This window comes from Varroa destructor, unplaced genomic scaffold, assembly GCF_002443255.2.
Source record: "Varroa destructor unplaced genomic scaffold, Vdes_3.0 BEIS01000003.1, whole genome shotgun sequence".
NCBI classification, from domain to species: domain Eukaryota; kingdom Metazoa; phylum Arthropoda; class Arachnida; order Mesostigmata; family Varroidae; genus Varroa; species Varroa destructor.
The window spans coordinates 31,036,907-31,062,111 of record NW_019211456.1 but is presented as its reverse complement, the minus strand read 5'-3'; the positions used below and the strand labels follow the sequence as shown (position 1 = coordinate 31,062,111).

The 25,205-nt window shown below is 38.8% G+C and overlaps 1 protein-coding gene across 12 annotated transcripts; it reads left to right on the top strand.

Moving 5' to 3' along the window:
* The first annotated feature begins 16 nt into the window (after positions 1–16).
* On the top strand, positions 17–23,261 carry LOC111246700 (uncharacterized). 12 transcript variants are annotated; one of them, XR_015325005.1, is made up of 23 exons: positions 17–235; positions 1,816–1,869; positions 2,151–2,347; positions 3,376–3,657; positions 4,209–4,460; positions 4,861–4,939; positions 5,168–5,243; positions 5,334–5,461; positions 5,772–6,215; positions 6,497–7,113; positions 7,534–7,896; positions 8,227–8,707; positions 9,511–9,686; positions 11,417–11,648; positions 11,888–12,212; positions 12,498–13,244; positions 13,504–13,729; positions 14,129–14,623; positions 15,149–15,354; positions 15,843–15,895; positions 17,043–17,259; positions 17,784–17,907; positions 18,782–23,261. XR_015325005.1 is itself a non-coding variant. In XM_086985350.1 (19 exons), the coding sequence occupies exons 1-19, from the start codon at positions 202–204 to the stop codon at positions 15,203–15,205; spliced, it is 5,265 nt and encodes a 1,754-aa protein (XP_086841476.1). In that variant the 5' UTR covers positions 17–201; the 3' UTR covers positions 15,206–16,656. The 12 variants fall into 12 exon arrangements, 1 of the variants encoding a protein (XP_086841476.1); XR_015325006.1 differs by having other exon boundaries at positions 17,027–17,259; XR_015325002.1 differs by having other exon boundaries at positions 15,149–15,447.
* The last annotated feature ends 1,944 nt before the right edge of the window (positions 23,262–25,205 follow it).

Sequence of the window (25,205 nt, the reverse complement as noted above, 5' to 3'; positions counted from 1 at the left end):
AACACAACGGGGCTTCTGTGTACACAGAAGGCTTCTGTATACAGAATGGGAAGTGTAGAGCAGTTGATGCTGCAACATCCAAAATAAGGATTTGCTTTTGTTTGTGATATGCTGCGCATTAGAATATTTGATACAATCATTTTACCGGTGTGACTGTATTTCTTGCATGGCACAAGCTATACAATAGTTACATTATTACTCATGTGCCTTGTCGAAATCCAACTTCACTCCAATGGTAAATTTAATGGGGTTTGACGTGCTGTTCGCTTCATTAGTAGGTTACAGATGAGTTAAACGTTGAAGTCGGTACGGAACGTAGTTAAATAATGAAACCTAACGATCCCACTTAGACCAACTGCAGGTTTAAGTAAAGCTTTATTTTGTAACTGAAGACCCCAACTAAAAAGAGAAATGAAGCAAGAAAATTAAGTGTGAACGTGTGGTGCCAAATAATTGTAATGTTTATGCATTTTACTTTTAACATGAGCTGCATCCAAAAAAGTTGTGCGCTCCCAGATCCGTAATATCATTTTGGTTGCCGGAGTGGCTGTGTGCTTAATCGGAAGACACCAGCGGGCACTGCCGTAAGTTGTAAGAACTTTCCTCTTGGACGAACTTTTTTCTCCCCACATAATCTACCCACATCCGCCCGCAAGCGACTTCATCCATTTTAGCTGAAACGTTATTAAATAAATTCGTCTCATATGCGTGTCTCAGCACAGCACGTTTTAAAGACCATTGGCACATTTGGTTCTGCAACCGACTTATAGGGAATCTTAAGCAAAATTTCTTCAGTTCATCGTGCGTCCTTCTATCATCGGCCGTCCTGATGGTTTTTCCTCTCTTCTGCCAGTGCCTAATGACTTTATTAGTAATAGATATTTCAACCGCGTAAAGCATTCTAGGGGTCATATCCGTGAGAAACACTTGCGTCTCGTTTGATCTCAAGGTCTATGTCTCTAGCTAACGATTGCTTAGTTTGTCTGCCTTCTGTCAGAGGCAGAAAAAACTTCTGTGTGGTGGTGGTGTATAGTATGTAGTCGCGTTGTTCTTTTCGATTTCACGTGCTTTTTGTGGATAGTTTTAGATCAAATTGTTATAATTGCTTCTTAGTTCTTCCGCGTACCGTGATTGTGTCTCTGACTTTTCTGAGTCAGTAAAACGGACTCGAGCGCGTTGATGAGATTGCGTGAGAAAATTGCATAAAAAAACGGCCTGTAATAGGTGAGACAATTCATACGTTGCATGAGAAAATTCAAACACATCACTGACCCTGGCATTATTGTCAGAATTAGAGTATCAGCGTTATTAAAGCAATAACATCTTTATCCAATCTAGCAGTTTACTTCCACTTGATTCACTTCATCAAATTTTATATTGAAGAGAACATATGTCTGTGATTATGTCTGTAGTATTTGTTTAACATCATGACACGGTGGGAGGCGAGTGGACAATATTTTAGCACGATGTGGAAGCTGAGCACGTTGACGACTATGAATCTTAAAAATACTAGTTTATACAGCCAAGTAACACTCGCTGATATATATATTTATGTATACATAGCAAAATATAACTTGGGTCACTCTGCTTGAAGTACCTTAGCGCCTCCGTACCAGCTAAACATTTAAAAACACTTGTTACTAATTAGAAGTTTGTATATTATCTAAAGCCTCGAAACGACCGAAGCCAGCTTTCTGGAACCTCTACATTTCATTGTTCGAAAAATAATAAAACCACGAAACAGTATCCTAGAGCAAATGGTGGCAATACTAAAATCGTCTACGAAGTTCTGGCTTTCATTGATGTGCCTTTCAGAGAGTGAGATGTCGTCTACATCAGATGAGGATGAATCGGTTCAAAACGCGAATGGTAAGATCGCACGTATTTGTTATTTGAAAGAAGCTCATGTGAGTTTTGCAGGAGCTGAGGTTTCTATTCCTTATATGGGAAAAGCTCCGTGCGGGCGAATAATTAGTTATTTGCTAAACAATTTTACTGAATATATATGTATGTATATAAGATGTCGAAACTCCAGTTCGGCTTTGCATTCATTTTATGTGTAGTAATAATCCTGTCTAAAAGTTGCTGTGGTAATCCAAAGAACGTAGTTGAATAGTGACAGTTGCAACGGACTATGTGCGTTTTCACAGGAGATACTGAAGGACTTAGTGGAAGCTTGAAAGTACCTTTACTACAGTACTCCTCGGTGATTTTACCTGCGACTCGTGTAACTCCTGCTTTTCTAGAGCAACACCAGGCAGTTTGTACAGCTTGCCGTACTCGGGTGCCGCATTTACGGACAAGAAGATTACGTGTTCATCCCACGTTATGCACAATTGTCTGCCGAGTGAGTTGTTTTTCAGATGATATATAGTTTTACGTAGTAAAATGCCAACGCTATGATAAGCTTTCCAATAAATCAGCTTCGCGTGGTACTTCGCTCTGTGGCTTCTCTTTCTGGGACTCATGAAATGCATCCTACTTGTATTGAGTGGTAGTGTTGGAACTCGAACTCAGAATATTTTTTTCTGATCTAATACCTGTGGCGCCCCGTTTATGCATTTTAAACTACAGCGAAGATCCAGGAAGACATAAAAATTTAGCAAGCCATACTGCGAACAGCAGACTTTGAATAGCATGGACATGCTTGGTCCACAAAAAAACTTTGCATACGAGTGAATGCTCGCTCGTCTGTACCATATATCCATCGTCTGCTGCAACAATTAAAACCGCGACGTCCCCCTGTGATGTCCTGCATATCACGTTTTTGATAAAATCCGCATGTTTAGGATAATTTGTCTGTGTATGATGCTGCTTATCTGTCTCACATTCAATATGTGATACATTTATTGTGATTCCATACATACCCAACGAGCAGCAACCACAAATACAGAGTAGCAAACGGGACAGGTATTAGCTGATTGTCACAACGATAATCGCTAATATTTATACATGTTTTAGGATAGCCAGTTTACAGAATACAAGCGAATCGATGCGATCTTGTCCTTACGAATTTTCTGTTGCAATCATACGATTATTACTAATGATTATATTATGCCTTAGATAGTTGCACATAATGTCAAATACTTCATCCTTGAAGAGTCCTGGCCGCAAAAGGCATTCCGTTTTCTTTTTTCTGGTTGGACTCTAACAATCGCTTTATTGCATTTAGTACATTTTTAGTTTAGTGCATAATACTCCACCGAACGTATTGCTTTACTGGAAACAAAAATAATTTATGATGATCTCACATTTTAGTGACCTCATGCGACAATATTTTAATATTTGTTAGCAGGTCCAACTAGACTCGAAACTTTTGGCGTAAAACTTCGATTTATGATACGTTTCTTAATCGGTAATTATTTAACATTTCAGAAATGTGAGGAGAAACTGATAGCGATTTTTAAATCAACGACTGGAATCGATGGTCGTCGGTGCCATTGGTGCGTCACGCCCATTTTACAGGAACCGTCAAATAGCGCATCCGCTGTCTTGGCGGAAAAGGGTGGTGCGCGATGCAATAACGTCCAATGTGGACAATTTGTGTGCCGATCCTGTCTGAAACAAAACCTAACGCGTGACCAACTACATGCTGTACGTGTTTCTCAGGAGAAAGGCGAATGGAAATGCTTTCGCTGTAATCCTCAGTTGATTCGGGTGGGTGTAGTTGCCAGCGGCCGATTTTTGTTTGCGTAGTCTAGCTACAGTACTTGACAAGTTATTCATGCAGTTTATTCGTATCCAAATGTTCATGATGATATTGATGCACTTACTTGTATACGGATTATTCATAGAATGTCAGTATAAGAACTCTTTTTTAAACAACCTTATTTGTTCACACAGCTGTGTAGCACCTTAGAACATATTTGGAAAGGCATTAAACATAGCTTCCTATTTCTTTTACGCTGCCTATTTCAAAGTAAGTTAGTTACCGGGTGATTTTTAAAGACATTTTGCTTATGTACGTATTTGAGTTTAATTAAGTAGAGAAATAGAAATCGGTCTTACTATTATGCAGTCGCGATAGGTGAGTAAAGGGCTCTTGCGTCCTAAAATATAATCTATGTGAACCGAGTAAACGGGTATGAGTGCAACGACGCATCCGTTTTTGTTGTGCCAACGTTTGAAAGTGCTAGCGCGGAGTTACGATTGGGTTCCAATTAATGGATGCGTAGCGGTAAAAATAATTATTTGCGTTTTTATTTCAGCCTCATCAGTTATATGCGGCAACGGTAGCGGAATATGTGCGTGTGCGTCGTAGGCCCGTCCTTTTGGCATCACCAGCAACTAATAACGACGAGGTACACCAAAACCTAACAGATACTAAAACAAACACTTTTTATGGTCTATGCCAGCAAGAAGTTGAAAAGCTGAGCAGCAGTGCACGATCTCTGGTCGAGGCCTGTGCGTTGTACACAACCAGACAGGATGGACAGAGCAGCTTAATAAATCAACTCGAGGTAAGCTATTAAGGTAACGACTACACCCACGTGCGAAGTATGTAGCAGATACGAGCAAGCAAACCATATGTGCATCAATTAATCGTTCCGTGATGAACGAGATTTATGGTTGCCGGTAAATGTTACGCTGGATAATTACCCGATTCTTTGAATAGCGAGGCACTTTTGCAGCCGATCAGTGTTTGTGAAGTGATTTGTTGATTAATTTGGTAATTGCGCGTAACAGCATGAACCCTTCTTACTAAAGATGCCGAAGATAACGATTTTTATAGGACATTTTACCAATATATATTATGTACTCCAGTATATTTAATTATGATTAGTCGAATGACATTGATTGAACTAATATAGTTTGTTTGACCGACTTTATAGACTGCCTTATTTTTATTTACTTGCTCAGGAGCACATCTTGTTGGCGGGACGCTTTTTGAAGCTCCAATCAAACCACGATAAATCACCGCAAGGAAACGTGTCATCTGGTATGTTTTAATGTTTCTTCGGCTGACCTCTCACATATAAAACTAACAGATAAAATGTCATATGTGCCAATATTCTAGATAGAGATATCCCTAAAGTATTAGGTTGGGGTTCTCAGGATAACCGACCAAAACTTACAACACGAGGTCTCAGAGAAAAACCTATATTTAGTAGTTTAATACGGTGGGTGCTTTAAACAGTTATTTGTTTATTTCGTTTAATGGTTCTAGCTACAGGCGACGCTACCTTCACCGACGCTCCGATGGGCAGTATACTTCCTGTACTGGACTACGACGAGAAGAATGTGTAAGTGCAAGATCCGCCGTTCAGTACCACTCAAATATGATTTTCATCTAACATATGTGAAATATAAACATTATTGTTTTTTTATTTTAGGCTGATTGATGTGATCCGCCAGCAAAATGAGGCACGAAAGGGCCAGCAGTCGGATGAACAGCGATTTCAGAAACTTGTTCACCCCGAAAATTTTAACGATCAAAGTACGCCTGTCGGAGAAAACACGGGTAAGTTGTTTGTGCTTTTCAACATTAAACAACCTGTTATTAGAAATTGATCGTGCGGTCGAACTATATGCTTTTGCTCGTTGTTGAGAATGAAGTTCGTAACAAACCGTGTAACTAATTTTATAAGTCAAGCAGATCTGTGTCTTACTTATTGTTAATATTTTGGTTTTTGGAATTAACCAGCAGGTAAGAAGACTGACGCTGGTCTGAAAAGTAAAGTATAACTCGAATTTAATGAAGTTCCACGCATCTCTCAACTTTTTTCTTATTCAGCTGCTTAATAACAATATGTTACTCGGCTAATTTTCAGCGGGTCGTGGTGACACTTCTTTGGTTTCATCGGAGTCAGCGTTAGAAACTACGGAAAATACAAAAGGCACATTGAATACACCGGCGTCTACAGCTTTAGAAAATATTTTAGCTCCAAGTAACATAAAAAATGAGATAGACCCAGATGAAATCGTTTATGACGAAGTAGCGTCAGCGTCTCCCAAAAGCATTAAAGAGAAGGTTTCAAACGATAATCATTGCTTGCCAGTCAACACTATAGATTTCGATAATGATTCTAAGGATTCCAATGCCACCGTAGATCTCCCGCTTGTGCCGAATAAAAGGTTTAATAAACAGAGGTTGTCAAATTCGTCAAAGATAGACGAAAATATACAGGGTACAGCCCATTCGGATAATGATGAGGATTGCGAGCTTCAGTCACTTCTAGCTGACATCGAACCGAGAAGGATTGTACAACACCAACGTGAGTAGACAGTCTATGCGATAACAGGACTACCACCTGTTAGTGTAAAATTGTAATGGGATTTCCACATTTTATAAGACTGAATATATGGTTTTTCTAGAAGTATACAGGTGACACTTATATACGTTTTGATTAGGCGAGTTGGTGAGTGATATAATAGATTTCTTCAATCTATAAACATTTGTCGTCATTAATAATCATTAAAATAAGGAGATTGTAAAAATCACAATTACTTAAAAATAAACACAACGACTCCAATTTTGTAATTGATAATTCCATAGATAACGGTAAGAAGAAACCGGGACCCAGTGGCAATGACACAAATGGCGATCTTAAACCAAAATCATCTGACGCCAAGGTGAAGAAGGAAATGTCAGGTATCTCAAAAAGCCGTGCTCCGTTCGCTTCGTCCGATGAAGAAGCGGGAGGCGTTGGTGGTCTGAACTTGTCACAACCGTGCGACTACGGACCAATTATCGTTCTTTCGGAGTGTGAAGGCTTGTCGGATCTTATGAGTGACGAAGACGATGATGAAGATGATGACATGGAAATTTACGTTGAAGAAGATGAGAGTCAAGATTCACATGAGCATAGCCATAGTAATAGATCACTTTCAGTCTCTGAGCACAACACTCGTGAAGATACGGATGGTGATGTGATGCAAGTCGTCGATGAGAGGGACGATAAACAAGATAGAGGGCCTCATACGGAAGGCAGCAATGTATTGAGCAACAAAGCTAATGGTACTCAGAACAAGAAAGTTTTGCTGAAGCGTTTGATCCCAAGTATGCCTATGGCGGATACGGATGCCAGTAACTCTGAAGATGAGGAAAAGAGCGGAGCTTGTGCAAGGCTAATGAAACCGAGAAGGAAGCTATCCAATGTTAAAAGACGACTGGTTAGTGACATATGGTAGAACAGAAAAATGGAAAAATACGATTATTTTAGGTAGACAATAAGTTTCGGTTCGGGACTACAATAGTAATAGTACGAATGTAGCATCATTTAAAAACCCCGTAAAAACAAGACCGCTTCATTTTGTACAAACATTTTGTTCTGGGTGAAAAGATATCAAGACGAGTGTCCTAGACGGGCTTCGCTACTTCCATACGTCAACACGTCGGCATTTTTTGCTCAGCCAAGAAAGTGACCGACCACAATGTTCTAAAGCAATTTTGGAGGTTAGTGACGCTTTTATTCGAGCGGTTTTATAAATCTCCCAGAAAAGACTCGAGAAGCTAACTGAGACTTTTTCTTATTAACGTCGATAATTTAAATTATTCAGATGTTCTAACTGTGTTTAATTAAAATTTATAAGTCGCAGATTAGCTCATCGGAAGACGACTCCAGTAGCAATGAGTGGAAGCGACCGAGAATCGGGTCGGATAACCAGTTAGAGCTCTCATCTACTCGGACAGCAAATTTAGATCTGGGCAGTGAAATAAGCGGAAATCCTATGTCTAGAACTAATGACAATCCATCTGGTAGTACGGATGTTCGTCCCGGTGATCCGGTGAAGTCAGCTACTGTGTCGAAAACAAAATTGCCCCAAGATGTTTTGGTTGTAATGGACTCCGACGATGATGTCATCGTTTCGAAGGAAGAAATGGGCCATGGAAAGCAAAAAAAAGTGGCCACTTCCGTGCCTCCTGTCAAGAAGTTTTCAAAACAAGCAATTAAGGTAAGAAGCTCTGCACGCTAAAAGCTTTTTGCGTTTCTAGATTATAAAGTTTTGGTAGTTTTATGTACCTACACCTTAAGTTAAATGCTGTCTTGATAAAGATTTCTCTTCCATAAAATTTCTATAATAGAACGGGTCATGGATACATGTACCAAGTAGAGTGACAGTTTTCTTGAAACGTTCTGCTATACTATGGTACGCATCTTTGGCCAAATATCTAGATGAGCCTTTTTCTAGAAATTCAGTTCAAAACATTTAGTCCAAAAGGTCGTTTTTCGTTAAACCATTTTTACCCCACCGATAAAGAGAGTGGTTTGCTATTGCTTGCAGGCAGAGTTTGACCCATGTGTGATTTCCAGTGATGACGATGAGCCTGCTACACAGCGGCTCACGTTTCCGTCCGTATCAAACGGTATACAGTCAAAAGGAGAGATCCCTGCACCTGGAAGTGCACCGACAGGTAGACGCAACATTCGAGAGGTGATGGATGAAAACAAACTGTCAGGATCGACACGCGAGGCTAATGCCGCCGAACGCGAACGTCGTCAACGGATCGAGGAGCTACAAAACAAGTATAACCAATTTGAGCGGAGCTTTGAACAGATGGCTGGCCCAGATGGTGGCAAGTGTGTCTTGGAATACGATATGACAACTAAGAAGCCGCTGGTTGAAGTACATCCGAGTTTAGCTCGCCGTCTTAAAAAACACCAAAGCGAAGGGATTAAATTCCTGTATCGTAATCTTATCGAAACGGTATCTCGACTCAAATGCAAAGAAGCGTGTACCGGTGCCATTCTAGCACATTGTATGGGTAAATGTTTATGAACGGTTAAACGAAGAAACTGTGGGTGGATCGATATAATTTAAATTCATTTCGAAAAAAAGCAGAATACTGATAAACTATATTTTTTTTATAGAGTTATAGAGAAATATTTCAGTAGTTCATATAAGACACATGGCAGTTCTGTATTATAATTATGATAAAAAAAAAATGTTGCACAAAATGTTCAGAAGATCAAATTCTGAACGGCTGGTAAATTTCATGGAGATATACTGCGCTTTAATGAAGGTTCTTGTAAATTCTGATTTCAACCATACTATCCTAATATCTACTGATGAAGAATAGGAAAAGGATATATCACAAAAAAATGTTACTGAAATCCCCCAAATTCAGTTTTTTTTATTCTGTCTAGTGCTTGTGTGTGGTTTTTATAAACTGTTCACAAAAATCGACGAAACGAACTAGTTAGAGAATTTAGAATGAAACGAATAATCACCTCGATTCTTAGACTGCAAGCTTTATTTTTTTAATTAATATTGTCAAAACTGTCAAGTTGATTACTTGATTTTAAATCTAAAACCAGTTTTTTTTTGTCGCTAGCTTTGCGCATACCATTGACTGTTTTGGTTTGTGTCCTGATCGTGTGAATATCTTCAAATGCCACATTACAATAAAATGGGTGTACCCCAAGCACTCATTTCCGTGACGTTATTTGTTTCCCTACAATAGTAGTTCTCAGGGAAAATTATATTGTAGAAGGGTTTGTGTCCTATGTATCTATGCTTTTTGTGTAGATCCTAAACTATTTTTATTTATTTATTTATTTCTTGCAGGTCTTGGTAAGACTTTTCAGGTCATTTGTCTTGTGCATACCTTACTCACCCACCCATTATTAAAAGAACACTTCAAGACAGTTTTAGTCGTATGTCCGCTAAACGTTGTCAACGCGTGGCGTTGCGAAATCGAACAGTGGATTAAGCGAGATGACACAATTCAGGAAAAGTTCATGGTTAGTATACCAAGCTTCTATTTCCTTGTTATTATATTTACATTCTACCCTAGTCGCTTGCTGCTCATATATACAGGCGTTGGATATTTTTTTTTACTACCTCAGGCGAGCAATGTCTGATAAAAATTTATATGTAGAATCATCGATCGCCGGTGTATCAGCCTTATTCAAATGTTTCTGTTCGAACAAGATACTCTTCAGAAAGATCGGTATAAAACGCCATTTTATCATGAACTTGAATCGACATATAAAAGTGCAGTGTTTATGACACTCCCGTACACGATAGGATCATGCACCTGCCATGACATATGTATATTGCACTGTGTAAAGATTTAAAATGACTAAGCTTGTCAGGCCGCGCTTCGGCTATTTATTGAAAGTTCATTGGGTAAAAGTCGTTAAGACAACAGCGGCAATGTAGTAGATCTGTTAGGGAGTCCGAATACATTAAGTTATTGCAGACCATATAAGTTAGATTTGTCGCACCTCATTATCTGGCGTGTATTGTTCAAATATCCCAGTGTTCGGCCTAACGAAATTTACACATTTTGGGGCCCCAGTCTGCAGCCCATGTGAAGCGTCTTACGTTTACTGCAACAGGTCGAAGGGTAACTGCAACGTACGTATTTTTTTTTACTGCAAACCATCTTTTTAGTCGATCCGCATTTCTACCTGATGGGATCGATGACCATTATACGAAAATCCTTACGCAATATGCCACCAGCCATATAGTAGGTCTGAAGTAACTGTGCGTTTCAGACCTTAAGTAGAAAATTTAATCACTTTCCTTTTTTACTGGATTTTTATTACAGAGACATTTAAAAAAAAAAACCGTAATTAGATTAAGCTGATTGGGGCGATGTGGGGCGTAGCATGGGATAATGTTGTTGAAGCTTCTCTATAGAATTTTTAAGCGCAGTCTATAAGGTTGGACTTTATATAATTAGGGAGTTTAAAGAAAGTATCCGACATGAAGTTTTGTTGCGCCAGTCTACTAAAAATTGTGAATTTTCATTTTATTCTTCTAAAAAAAAATGTTGAGGCGGCCGTTCGGCTGACATAGTATTGAAATATCACAGTAGGAATTACCGTTAGTAGCATAATCTTCATATTATGCATATTTGACGAATGGGAGCTCGACATCGAAACGTTTGAAATGAATGATCATGCATGGGTTTTAGGTTCATCAAACTAATGACTCTTTGTCGATGACAGCTGGGGTTGTAGCCGGGCTGATGTCAAAATTCAATTGGATCTAAGTCGCGCGTTCGAATTTGGATATCCGAAAAAAAATGTTTGAAGTTTTTGCTCACAAAAAAAACCTATTTACACAGCGAGGATGACGGTCATGACCTGAGATAGCAAATTGTTGAAGGCTGACTAATAGTGAAATTCAAAAACTTCAGGGGCCAGAATTATTAGGTACTCCTGACCAAGAATTGTCCAAAAACCTAATGCGAACGATCTGAATACTAGCACATTAAAAATAAGCAACAGTAATAATGTGAATTCTAATAACGATAAACCTCATTTCTAGATTCGTCTCTAAGCCTGTTTGTTCCTTCACTATGTTGAGACATAATTTAATGACACGATTTAACCATTTTGAGAATCTGCTTTTGCCTTGAAAACCTGACGTGTCGCTTATTATTTTATTGGGAATAACAATTATAATGTATGTAATGATGTATGCATATGTACCTAACAAAGTGCCGCCTGATATTTTTTAGCTATATAATCTACATCATGAAAAGGACCAAATCTTGCGCGAATCTTTAATGAGTAAATGGACCCGTTCAGGTGGGGTTTTACTGATAACACCAAACCTGCTTACTGTTCTGCTTGGCGCGGAAACGGAGGCGGGACAAAGGAAACGCCAAAGGCTGCTGAAATTAAACAAAAATAACGCGGCGCGAGTTAAACCCAACTCTGCTAGCATGAACAAGATGAAAAGCTTCCTCTGTAAGTTGTTATTTGATGAGTGTTACTTCTATCCTATGTATGTTTGCTATGTACAGAATCTAAGCTGATATATATAGAACAGATGAAACTGACTGAAGAACGAGCAATCGTTATTCTTTTTTATTTGACAATGTAACGGAAAGTTAACGCTTGTAAATATAGATTAATTGTCAAATTTTGTCAAATCATCCAACCTCTTGCGCATTTTACATCACTGCGTATTAATCGTGGCATTAAAGGGGATCCCGGCGCATCTGTGGTCGTTGTCGACGAGGGTCACACGCTTAAAAATAGCGACACGCAAGTAACGCAGGTAGTCCAGATGATGAAAACACGAAGAAAAATTCTCCTCACTGGCACACCGCTACAAAACAATCTTGTAGAGTACTACACGATGGTTTCGTTGGTTTCTCCAGATCTCCTTGGAACGAAGCAAGAATTCAAGAACCGTTTCGAAAATCCGATATCGAATGGGCAATACAAAAACTCAACTGTCGAAGATATTCAAAAAATGCGGAGACGCGCCAGTGTCCTCAATAAGTTACTTAATAATGTTGTCCAGAGGTAAGGAAGAACTTTTCTATTATAAGAAGCGAGTAAACTTACATAAGAAGAGAACCAATTGTGCATTTAAAATGAATAGATTTATCAACACTTCTTGGAGTTTCGTGACAAGGTAGTAGAAATATATATTGGATTAGATTAGTCAGATTTTGTGTAAGCCGAAACATTAGGTTGTAATAATGGATTTGGGATTTTATATTTCAAGTGCGCCATACATCCCACTAAACAAAATTTGTGGTATGTAGAATATAGTACTGATATTTCGTTTATGTATCTTTTGCTCAGGAGAGATATGTCTGTGTTGGCAAGCATCTTACCGCCTCGACAAGATTACGTCCTCACAATTCGACTTTCACCGCTGCAAGAGCGACTTTACAGTGAATTTCTAGGCATGCTAATTAAGCGCGCAGAGGAACAGCCAAACAACAATGGCCCGACTTTTAAGCGTCTTCTGCAAGATTTTGTATTGCTTAGATCAACATGGACCCATCCGAAGCTATTGGTGATGCCACGAAAAACCTGTCCAAAAAAGCAAAAGGTAGCAACCTTAGTTGATATGCTGGTCTTTGATTCGATCACACCTGAGCAGGATGCACAGCTTACGCAGAAAGACTGGTATAGACCGCATCTGGAAGGAACGGATTTGGATGATATCGCACTCGGTCCTAAACTCTTCATATTGTTCGACATTATTCAACAATGCACACTCATCGAGGACAAACTCGTCGTGTTTTGTACCCAGCTCAGTGCTCTTGACCTTATTGAATATCTTCTTCGACTGATGCACGAGAATCGCATTGGAGGACACAGTTGGGTTAAGAACAAAGATTTCTTCCGCATGGATGGTACGACTACTGCGGAAGATCGTCAGAGATTCTTTGGGATGTTTAACGACCCTGATAAACCATGGGCGCGATTATTTTTGGTTAGCACTAACGCCGGTAAACTTGGTTCAACCCTTATCGGAGCCAATAGAATGGTGCTTCTTGACACAAGCTGGAATCCATCAGACGATAACCAAGCCGTATATAGGTGGGACATCTTCCGATTCATTCGCGTATCTACGTCAGAGTTGTCAATTAGATAATAAGGAAATAAAAAGAAGTTGGACTGTTCGATTGAATATGAAAAAGTGTATGTAGTTGTAGAAATATTATATACTATTCGAGTTTCTAGACGGTCCCGTGGTACGTATTACTGGTAATATATCCATCGACTAGCATTCTAGCATGGCGTAGTTGTTATTTCTGTTCTAAAAAAATTATGGTTCTGCAAAATTGTCTTATTCCAGAATATACCGTATTGGGCAGACAAAACCTGTCTATATTTACCGGTTCGTTTCATTTGGAACCATGGAAGAGAAAATTTACGCCCGCAATATACTTAAGGAGAGTACGCAACATCGCGTTTTAGATGATTCAAATATGGAGCGACATTTTACGCATGAGGACGTGCGTGATCTCTACCTCTTTACTCCATATGAAGAGTCTGAAAAAGTCCTACCTCCCGTACCGAAGGTACGTTTAGCAACCACTATTTATTTTGCAAAGGCTTTGTGCTAAAAGCTTTCTCACGTACAACTCTTATACTGCGAATTCATTCCGATAGCCAGGATCGCTGACAAAATAATGCGATCAGTTGAGAACGTCTCCTATATTAGAAGTGCTGTCATACGGCTTGAACATCTGACCCATGGTTTTTGTCAAACCATATTTCGTTATTTAACTAAACGATCGATGTAAGCTATGCGACCACGTCCTAGCTCACTCATATGGACCTGAATAAATTTGTTGAAGGAAAAACCAATTAAATAGCCAGTGTGTTGCAAAGACGTTGATTTTGTAATATTTGCAATTATCAAATATTATTGACTACAAACTTCCTCATACTTGTCATAATTGCAACTGTTCTTGCAGGATCGTCTCTTGGCTGAATTAATTCTACGACAGAAAGACAATATTGTGAAAGTACACGAACACCAACAAATGCTACAAAATCTTGAGGATGATCTTTCGGAAGAGGACCGTCGCATAGCATGGGAAGAATACCAGAGAGAAAAAGACGCTCCTCCTGGTCAGCAAGGAGCACAGGAAAGTGCTGGTGATACAGCATTTTCCAAACCACCAGCATTATTAGTCGTCGCAGATCAGCTGCTTGGACAAGTAGCACAATTTAGTGCTATTTTTAATAATCCAAACGTACCCGAAGAAGACAAACGAAAGATGATAGGACAATACCTAAAAAAAACGAAGCAGGCGAGAGACAAATATGAGCAAGTAACCAAGATAGACCATCAAATGTTGACCGAATGTATTCGTCTGAAACATCCGCTTGAAGTAACTAACAAAATCGTGAGCCGGAGGCAGATTGTCAACTCCAAAATTGAGCTGCTTAATGAAGAACTTCGACAGGTATAGCGCGCCAACCTGTAATTTGAGTTTTATCTTTTTCATAGTTAACAGAAGTTAACTTAGAAGCATCAGTGGAAACAGCTGCGTCATGCCGATCACAGAAGCGTTCAAAAAAAATTATTACTTTATTGCTAAAAGATTGCTACATTGTTTTGTTGCACGGTTCAAAATTTTTTCCAACTCAAGAATATCACATATAGCACGTACGGGTTAGGAAACGAAACCCTATTAGTAAAGTGGTCGCTCTCTCCTTTAACTATAACTTCTTTATTATAACTAGCAAGATACTGGAAATATAGCAAACACAAGGTTAGCCACAAATGTGTAGTCTAAATTTTACATTGTGTTTACTCCGCGAGATCAGTACCCTTAAAAATGTAACTTCTAATTATAAAGCCATAATTTTTTAGCATTATTGCTCGAACTTGTGCCTTACATAACAGACTGATTCATTGCGCTATTGGTTAGTCGAAGTTCGGTTCAACCAAGTAATATCAAACCATCATGCTTTGCTATTTTTTGCAGATCAACGATTTCATCAAAAGGCTTCAGCAGACTCCGATTAGACGCGCGCTGTCGTAATAACTAAAATTGCAAAATACAGGATCCTAGCGCTACCATTGAAGCCAGCGGATCATCAAAGCTTTAATCTGATGGACCTTGAGAAAGGATACCTTTATTACTTAAGGACACTCCTCGCAGCAGATTGTTGCTGGAAAAGAGCGCGCTGTGTATGTCATTCATGATACTCCGGTCGAATTTTCAACTTTGTATGCAACATATGTCCGACTATACTGTTAGAAAGATTGCCGCATAGCTATTAGGTAACTATATACGAAAATGACATTGTAATTAAGCATATGTATATATTTTAAAAGAGATTTTTCTATTTTCTGAAAAAATATAGTTAATCTAATCCACGATATAGTTCCAAAACGTATGGCTTCATTTAAATTGAACACGTAAATACCGTGATGAGTTTTATGGTCTAAGAACATTCATATCATAAATGGAAGCTGCGTTTTGTATAGACAATAAACTGAATAAGCGCCGAACATATGCATACTGCATTTAAATATTTTGCAGTTAACTAAAATCGTTTGTTGATTGCCGTTGGACTTTGCGAAATTATTGGCGAATTCCGCAAGGCTTTGCTCGCAGTTGACAAATGCACGCACAAACACAATGACCTCTAACAAGCTCAATCTATTTTCCTTAGTTAGCTAACTGGTCCGGGGACTGTGGATGCTTCATTAAATATTACTACTTCAGGTAATCTCGCCTACGAAAATACTGCAATACAATGATACATTTCATTATTTCCTTGGCTACTAATAGTGTTAATGTTGAAAAATAGGGTTTTATGAAGCAACTTGATCAGGCTTACGGTAATTTATTTTAAGAGGGTATTTTTGTCAAGTTAGTTTGTTTACGCACACATCTAAATGGTATTTTAGTACCCCCAGAATGTAGCTGGTTTAACATATATAGCAGTCACCTCAAATAGCTTCGGAGTTTTTTCTGCTTTTGACCGATGTGAACGCTTGTTGTGAACTATTCATTAGGTTGTCATGAAAGTTATCTAAATTTCATTAAACTAAGTTTGTCTACTAGGCTTAAATATTTCAGTATATTGTATTGGTGTGATGCATACTTATGTATCTAGCTTAAGGTAACATAAATTGTATAGCTATGTTTGGGCTTATGGGACATATACCTATCCGTAAAATAAAAAGTAATTCTACCTTGTATTACTAAGCGTTAATAGTTATGTACGACTAATAAGAGGTCGTTGCAAAATGTGCCGTAGAAATGCGTGAATTGGATGAGGATCGCGGTGCACCAACTACACAAAATATTTTCTTAATGTTCACTCTCTATATCTTGTCTTAGATAGCATCGATCATGACATAATTATAGCATGACCTTTCCGTAAACAAAGATTCCGTCTTCGTTTTACCTCTGCACGCAAGATTCTTTGACAATATGTTACAGCATTAAGTGTCAGCAATAAACGGGTAATTTTTTAATAATTCTGGTTCTTTCTTTAAAAAATGCTCTCCGATAACGACCCAAGGTCTCTTCCTGACTCTCCTCTTTGCATAGCAACTCTCGTTGGTCTTTACAGTGTCGTGTCGAATAAACGCGACCACATACTTTTTGCTTGCAACATTTTTTTTAAATCGTACATGTGTATTGGCTCAAAAATTATGCGCACTGTTAAATCAGCATGACTATTATATTACTTATTCTGGCATCGTGAAATTTCCCTCAACTGATCCAATGCGCGTCTTTTCAAGCATCACTCAGATTTAACGATACGAGTGGGATACGTGTGGACTGTTCCATCGTTGCTGCACAAATTATGCTATAATTATCACCGGGTTGTTTTTTTGGTGCGAGTGTGGACCTCATGCAGGGAACTTTTAGCGCGCCATTGCAAGTGTCGAGCAGAGAGCTGATGACGACAATGATTCCATCAATCAGAATTTGCCTTGCTGGAAACAACGTTGCGGTAGGACCCTTGTTTCCGACGAGCCTGTTTCTGATAAAGGAACAGGCAGTTCCTTTCCAGGACAATTTCAAGACGGGTACCGGCAACCACGTCATTCGCTCACCAAGACCATAAGCGTAGCGTAAGGGATATCGCTCTTCTTACTCACTTGTGTTAATACCTGTATAATTAACTTCTGCGAAGGAGAGACTGAATACGCCTGGCTTCAGGTCCAATTCTTGCTTTCATATCTACTAGACTACTTGTAGATGATGGCCAGCGGATAGATAGTTCGTGCGGAAATATATTGATTTTAAATTTCTTGCTTACGCCACGTGGTTTGAGAACGTCAGTACCTATACATATCTATTCCAAATAACAAGAGGTTGGGTAAACTTGTTAGAGCTTAGTCGAACTTTGAAAGTTTCACAAAAAATCTCTTGTCAATGCAGTGTTTTGTTCTCCTTTTTTTCTTCAAATAGATATCAAGATAAGATTCCCGCTCGCGCTACAGGAAAACCATATACAAACTGAAAAAAATTAGGAAAAAGTGAATACAAATTATACAATTCTGAGTATCTTTAGTGATCGTCGTCCACTATGTGAAAAAATATAATAACCGTATCATTGAATTTTAATGCTTTCCTATATGCTATCCTATACCAGGAGCATCACAGACCAACAGAGAGCTGTATCGGCTAGTGGCTACGCAATTGCTGAAGCAGCACATATGATTACTACCAAAAAACGATAACGACTGCCGTCGAGGGAACAAGCTCTCAGCAAAATGGCGAGTAATTATGCTCGTAAAAGAAAGGAATCGGTTGAGACCAGCAGCCAAACAGCAAACCGTACGCTTAACTAGAAGAGAGCTACAGTGTGATTAGGCAACTATAATCTTAGTACCATATATGTCCCAGCAACTTTGCGGTTTCGGCGATTGTTTTGGCAATCGTGTTTAGGAGTCTGATGACACTGCCAAAAAGATTTCTGACTTGCAGCCACAGACTACGCTTAATATTTTAACACTGTAATAATATATTATTCTGGAGCTGTGAGAAAAGGATTTGAAGAAGAAGTAAGATGTCGCAAGCAAATGGGACCAAAACAGCGCTCACCTACGTTCAAAATGACCAACTATGTCGAGAATATTAGACGGGTTCTCTTAATAAATGACAAAGCCGGCGTTGGGCCCATAATAAAGGTCACGTGAGAGAAGCCCCCGCTGAAGTAATGCTAACGCACATCCATTAAACATTCCCGAAGGCCAGATAGCCTTTTCTACAAGGTCGAGAAATTGAGGTTTATTTAGTGTTATTGTAGCAAGGTGAGTTTCACACTATGCACGACTCATATGTATTCGCCTAGGTCCTGTACAAAAAAAAATTAGAGGTTCAAGAGGAGCCAGTGGGAACCGTTTACTACGACAGGTAAAAACGGCAGAAATGTTGAAGAACTAAATCAATGTCCGACATAAACACGTACCTAATGTCAATGCTGAGCTGTGCCCGCCACCTGTAAAAGTGGTGGTCCAAAAAAAAGACTAGAGATATGGCTAGTTCACTACTGGGCGGCAGGTGCCAAGCAGATCGCCGAGGGTTCTAATCATGAACACCAAGCTAGGCGACTAACGAGTTTACTTTCCCATATTCAAAATTTTGCAGTAATCAACGTCAATTCTGTCCGAGAAGAGAAGCGTGGATTGCTTAGGAGAGCGCCTGCTACCTGGAATACGACGGTCTGACCAACTGGCCGACGCATATTTACCTCTGGAATAAAAGTTCAGGGTCGAGAGGGGACTGCCCAGACAAAAACAAGATGGATAGATCGAACAGGTACAACTGAGATATGCACCTAGAGCTGAGCCTGACGTATACGTTAGGATTCGCACATGTGCTAAGGTGGTACAGCCTAGGTTTACTAATGCAATGCCGGAAAAACGAGACTATAGAGACATAAAAAAACTATTGCCTAAATATGAATAGTACTGGGAGCCAGCCGCCTAAGGTAGTACCTAATTATATAAGTACCGGACGTATGACAATAAAAATATATAAATATAAACATTGGGTGTAACGATAAATACAAATGCCTAATATTGAACTATACACACCGCGAGAGAAATATGTGTCAGTATTAATGTTGCGTAAAAGATGTTTGGCAGAAAAACATTTCCAACAACGAAGAATTTCCAAAATTAAGCGTGTATTTGTAAAAAAAAAGATCGAATAGATAGGTCGAGACTAGTAAACAAGGCTAAGGCGAGTGAATCACTTACTGATGAACTTCTTAATTGAGCGTATCGATAATCGCCCGCATCACGAAACATTAGTCTATAGGACAATGATTTGCTCTGTAAATACAAGTGACACAATATCATATAAATGATTACATCAGGTAAATCCAAGCGAAAATATACAAGACAGAATACATACTATGGATAGCAAGCGTTTCAACATGGTATATGACATTCCAAATATGATCACTATGACTATACGCAAAAGAAATGACCGCTACATTACTACACGACATTTTACCACAAGACCTTCAGAAAATGAGACATGGCACATGGAGCGGAAAACGTTTTGTCATTTAAGCCATCTAAAAGTACACAAAATTTCCTTTCTGAGGCAATAGGTCAAAGCCAGAAAGAGTTCTATAAATACAGGATAAAAGACTGGCAGAAAACCATTTAAATATCTAAGGACTACGTTACAAAATAAAAACTACCTCTTCAAACAGGATAAATTAAGAGTCAAAAATCGGCCGGAGTATTCAGGATGTCTTAATGTATAGGAGGTTTGAGATTTGCAAAGATTACTGGAAAGTCATAACCGTACTAAACCAAATATACAGAAAGGCGATGGCAGCAACGTCTGAGACTACCAAATAGGTACCAAAAGGAAAATAAAAGGAAAAAGAAAAAGAAAGGATATGCGACAAGCGATCAAAATTTCTCAACAATGAATTACAGTAGTTTCATCCTGAGTAACTGAATTCTCATAGCAAAATTAAGTTTTTAATTAAATAAGTAAATAACACCTTTACTTCCGTGTCGCACTGACAATGACGAAACCTTTGGAGAAAAATTGACATGGTACAAGAGAAGCACAGAGAAAGCTCTACAGACGAGAACGAATATGAGTTTAGTTGTCAATAAATGAGGAGCCACGCTTGAAACAGTGGTACGTAGTTATCGAAGGGCAAATGTCGCAAGTGGTTATAAACCATACTCGAGACAATATGACGATCAGAGATGAAGCCTTTTAATGTATATATGGATCACGAGAATAGAGTGCTTTTGTTACGATAAAATATGAAGTCTACTACTGACACGCCTAATAAGGCCGTACGCCAGATTATTCTGACAAGTCTTTAAACCCAGAATATAAGGATGATGTAAAAAGTGTGGAACGTAACCAAAAATTGTAACACACGCTGATAAAACAAGGAAAACTCCAACAAAGGTCACTTGGCCAAGCTAACAAACCGGAACTTCAAAAGAGAATAGATTTCATCACTATTCAGGAGATCGAGAGAACACTATGGATCCGCAGGTGGAAGGCCCGAATTACATGTTGGGAAACTCGCATCATTTATCCGGGCGGGCACATAAATTATTGAAGCCCTCGGAAGTTTCAGTCACTGCAAACAACTTCGTCTTGATTTTACCATTTAATAATCTGTAAGGTAACCAATTTTTTGTTATAAAATTCTTCCTCTAATGCATAGCTGGGCTTAACACATCATTTTACACACAAAGGTTACCGCTTACATTCGTCAAGACTCGGCCGCTTAATCAGAGAAATGGGGACTGAAAAACGACGGAGATATTTGAAACATGCTGATACATGTACTCCAATAGATAAAATACTGTCGAGATAGGACCATGTCTGAATGGTGATTTCTGTTGCAAAGAAAGTCAAATGTTTTTAAAACAGAACGGAAAGTAATTTATCGTAGGGGAAGCTAAGTCCACAAATAAATACTTACTGTATGATCGAAAGGAGAGTAACTAAACAATAATTATCTCCAGATCACTGGCCGAACTTAGATACATTTGCGCGTATTTTAGACGACAGCGGGGATCAAGCGGGTTTTTGCATAAACTCCTCCGAAAGCGAAAATTGAAACAAGTCTCAAAGTCGAGACTTATTTGATCTAGCCAGATCAAGCAATGTCCCTCGAACTTATGCTGGATTGCAAGACTGTTTCAACAATAGTTGTAGGGAACACTTAGGCGCAACTGCCTCGTCAGTAGCGACAGCTGCAGGAAATAGCCAGTGGAGAGTTTGTATCCACTAAAGGACAGCACAGTAACCGCAGTCATCTAAAGGGAGTAGAATCTACTTATGATCTGTTAAATGGAAAATCGGGAAAAAATGCGTCAACGAGGGAACCAGCTTTACTCAAACGGAAAGTAACGGAGTTATTGAGTCTATTTTGTATGTTGCCGCATGTTTTCCTCATTGTACATTAAAATTCCAACTTAAGGTACAATAGTTCTTTATAAACGAATATAATTCTGCGGATGCTTCTCAAGTCAATGCAATCTTACTATGCAGACTGACGGTTTGTATCAAATTTATTAACGTTTTTGTTTCATTACGCTATGGCTGCTTATTTGTCGTCCGTTGGCAGCATTAATGAGACATAATATTTATTCTAATCCAACGATATCGCACATACTTCCACATCTGTCATTATCCGCTTAATAAAAAAGAATTTCGCAGTTGAACTTAACAGAGAGAAACGCCGAAAAGTTTCCAAAAATATGTTAGAGCCGAGCTGTCACAGTCACGAAGGTCACTGATCAGTTGCATTGTAAGACTCGTTTTGGTAATAAACCTTCGACTACGGTGGTTAAAGACGAAAAAGTGCAAGTACTTTTTATAGGCTCGGATTCTGAAGGCGATAGATTTTTTGAAAACAGGGTGCAGTTGCATTGAGACACTTTACAATGTCAACACTGAACGGTGTGTTCATGAGTAATATTTTTGCGGACGTATCAGTAGAAGGTGGTACCTGATATAAGAAATAGGGTATTTTAGAAAACTGAATAAAAATTACTCCAGTCCCCGGTAATTGTATACATGAGTGTAGGATCTCTGGCGAGCAAACACGATAGGCAGCCAAATGAGGCACAGTATATTAATGTGGATTATAAAAAGGCTTTTCTGTCTGGCCTACTCGGTCGATTGAAGGCAAATCTCAGGTGTCCTTGTAAGTAGAGCTTGTGTTACATTAGTCACAAACTGCGTCCAGTGAACATGAACTAATTGTTAATTAATTAGAACGTCAATTTGTGGCATACCCTGGTTGCGGAACGGATGATATTTTGGGCCATTGCGTTAAGTGCCCTAGTAAGTGACTTAACATGTTATATAACATGTGTTTTCGAGATTGCAACCGTCTACATTTAATACAAGAATATCTTAATACTATTTGCTAATTGTACGTGATAAATCGAAACGAAAGTATTAAAAACAAACTAGTTTCCATAAACATCTCCCATTCTTTCAGTCTTAGCACATAGCTAAAGGATTTTCAGTTTGACACGTTGGTGCATGAAGTTGACACTTATTACATATGTGCATCCTCTGATGCGTAGTTTAAATGTCCATACTCTAGCTAACACGTTAACACCGATAAGAGCACAGGAACAGTTTTAATATTACAACTTTGTCTGCTGGCGGCAGCTTACTTCGGTTATGCTGTGGCACTATACCGTTTGTTTACAGAGACGACTTGCCATTACTTATAAAACTAATTTTGAAATTCCGACATTGCCGACTATTCAAACATAGATTGGCAAGGTATGTGCCGAATATTTTTCGACAAATGACGCGTTTATGATGTTCCTAACCGTAAATCCCTAGAAAACTTAGGAAATTCATCGTCTTCTAAAGTAGCAGGTCAAGACTACTTTGACCAGCAACCCCAAATTCAACAGTGACACAATTGAGAGTTTACTTTTGGTGATAGCACAAACATGCTTCGAGCATTGGTTTTATTGCACCTTCAGCAATTGCCACTTGGCGTACTTTGTAGTAAGCATGAAGAATAACTCACTGTCTATCCTAACACTAGCCATTACGGAGAAAATACAATAAATCGCTGAGTTAATTTTCGTCAGCAAGATACCACGAGAGTTATTTTTAACCAGCTCTGATAGTATTACATTTACTGTTAGTAGCAGTAGTTTATCGGTATCTATCCGTTACGTGGTTTCTAATTGTTTTGTCGTTAGAAAAATTCCTCTAGTACTTCCTTTACTGCTCTTTAACGGACGCATGCCTACTCTGAAATAGTGGGCTATGACTACTGAGGTTCTGCTGCTTACATCAAAACCTCTTTCAGCGTTACTTGAAGGAGAAACAATAACAAAAAAGGAACGCGTTAGAGGCAGAGAAGTGCCAAAAAATGTTTTTAGTATTCTCAAAATGTACAAAAAACTATTTCGTAAGTTCTTTCGTCTCATGTCACGCTTGTTAATATACATTTTTTTTTCGGGAAAACAAGCTTATTTTAGCCAGCTTCGTTGTTCTACTTGTACAATGTTATTCTCCTTAAGTATTTTTCGAACTCCACGACAGGCTTGTATCAGGTCAACCGGCAAATAGTCCTATCGAAATGGTGGTAACCGAGACGCATAGATTAAGTTAAAGAAGAAACAAAATGGGTGCGTGTGGGTATATGATAGCTAGTCAAACTATTTTAACATGTTTTGTTCAATAGGAGATGCTTTTTACGAAAATTTTCTTGTAAATTATTCCAAACTGGAATTATTAAACATATCTGACCTTGACTTTGTGTGTTATATGGCGAAATGAATGGTTTAACGTTAAAAGGGGATGCATCGGTTGTTATCGTGGGCGAAGAACTAACAAAATGCAATGTGAAGGTCATCCGAATCATGATGTGTACGAAACAAAGGCTTCTAATTGGCACTCCTCTACAATAGAATATGACGAAGTATTACTATACTTTGGTGTCCCCCGTAACGCCAGATCTGTTGAGAACCAAAGCTGGGTTTAAAAGTCTATTTAAGAATTAATCCTACTGTATTGTAATGGCTAGTACGGCGACTCAATTAATGGAGACATTCGTAAGATGAAAATGCGTACGTCTGCATTAAGTGAACTCTTAATCCACGTTGTTCAAAATTACTCGAACTTTTTCTAATAATAGCCATGATTAGCCTAAGTTTCACTAGTTGGTCCAGTATTCAGAAAGTAAACAATAAGGCCCTATTAATACTAATGGCCTGTCAGGAATACGTAAGTAGCTGCTTGCTGAAATCTCCAATAAATAAATACGTTCAAGGCAGTGGAATCCTAAAATTACGAGCAGTTTGAGTTACATTAAAATAATTTAGAAACATGGACGACGGCGGTAATGGCTGCGAATGTAACGCCCAGGTTGACATTTTGTAATCTGCCCAAGTTTCTTGTATATTTAATAATAATCTAAATGTGCATGTAAAGCGGAAGTCAGTTCTATTAAAGACTGCTGCCGATCTTCAGAAGGGACATTATCGCGTGAGGAACGCATTACTTACACAGCGAAAGTATGTCCTTGTAATTCGGGAGTCGTCTCTGCAAAACAGCCTGTATCGCCAATTCCTTGGGATGCTCAATTACGTCTATATGTTCAGGCATTTTCTGATTAATTACCTTTTTCTTAGGTCAACGTCGACTCATCCAAAACTTCTAACCATGCCTCGAGAAACCTTATGAAGGACCGGAAATAACCGTGCCTGACACGCTCAGATCCGCGTCAGTTTCATTTGAGCACGATATGCGAAGTGGCCGAAATCACTTATACATACCATTTCGTTAAGAAGAAAACCTGGGCGACTTTTCCCTCGGCCTGAAGCGTATATTCTATTTCGAAAGGCGTTTGGGCATCGGAGACAAACACTTATTTTTTTATACAATTTAAGATACTTGATTTGTCTCAGGTTTCGTGCTCGTTCCAGAAATAGGACAAAAGTATAGATTTGAATAAGTGCTGACGACCAATAGTTTTTCAAGATAATAATCCTTAGTATTCTGTTTGTTCTGGTCGGCAAACAGGCAGGAAGGC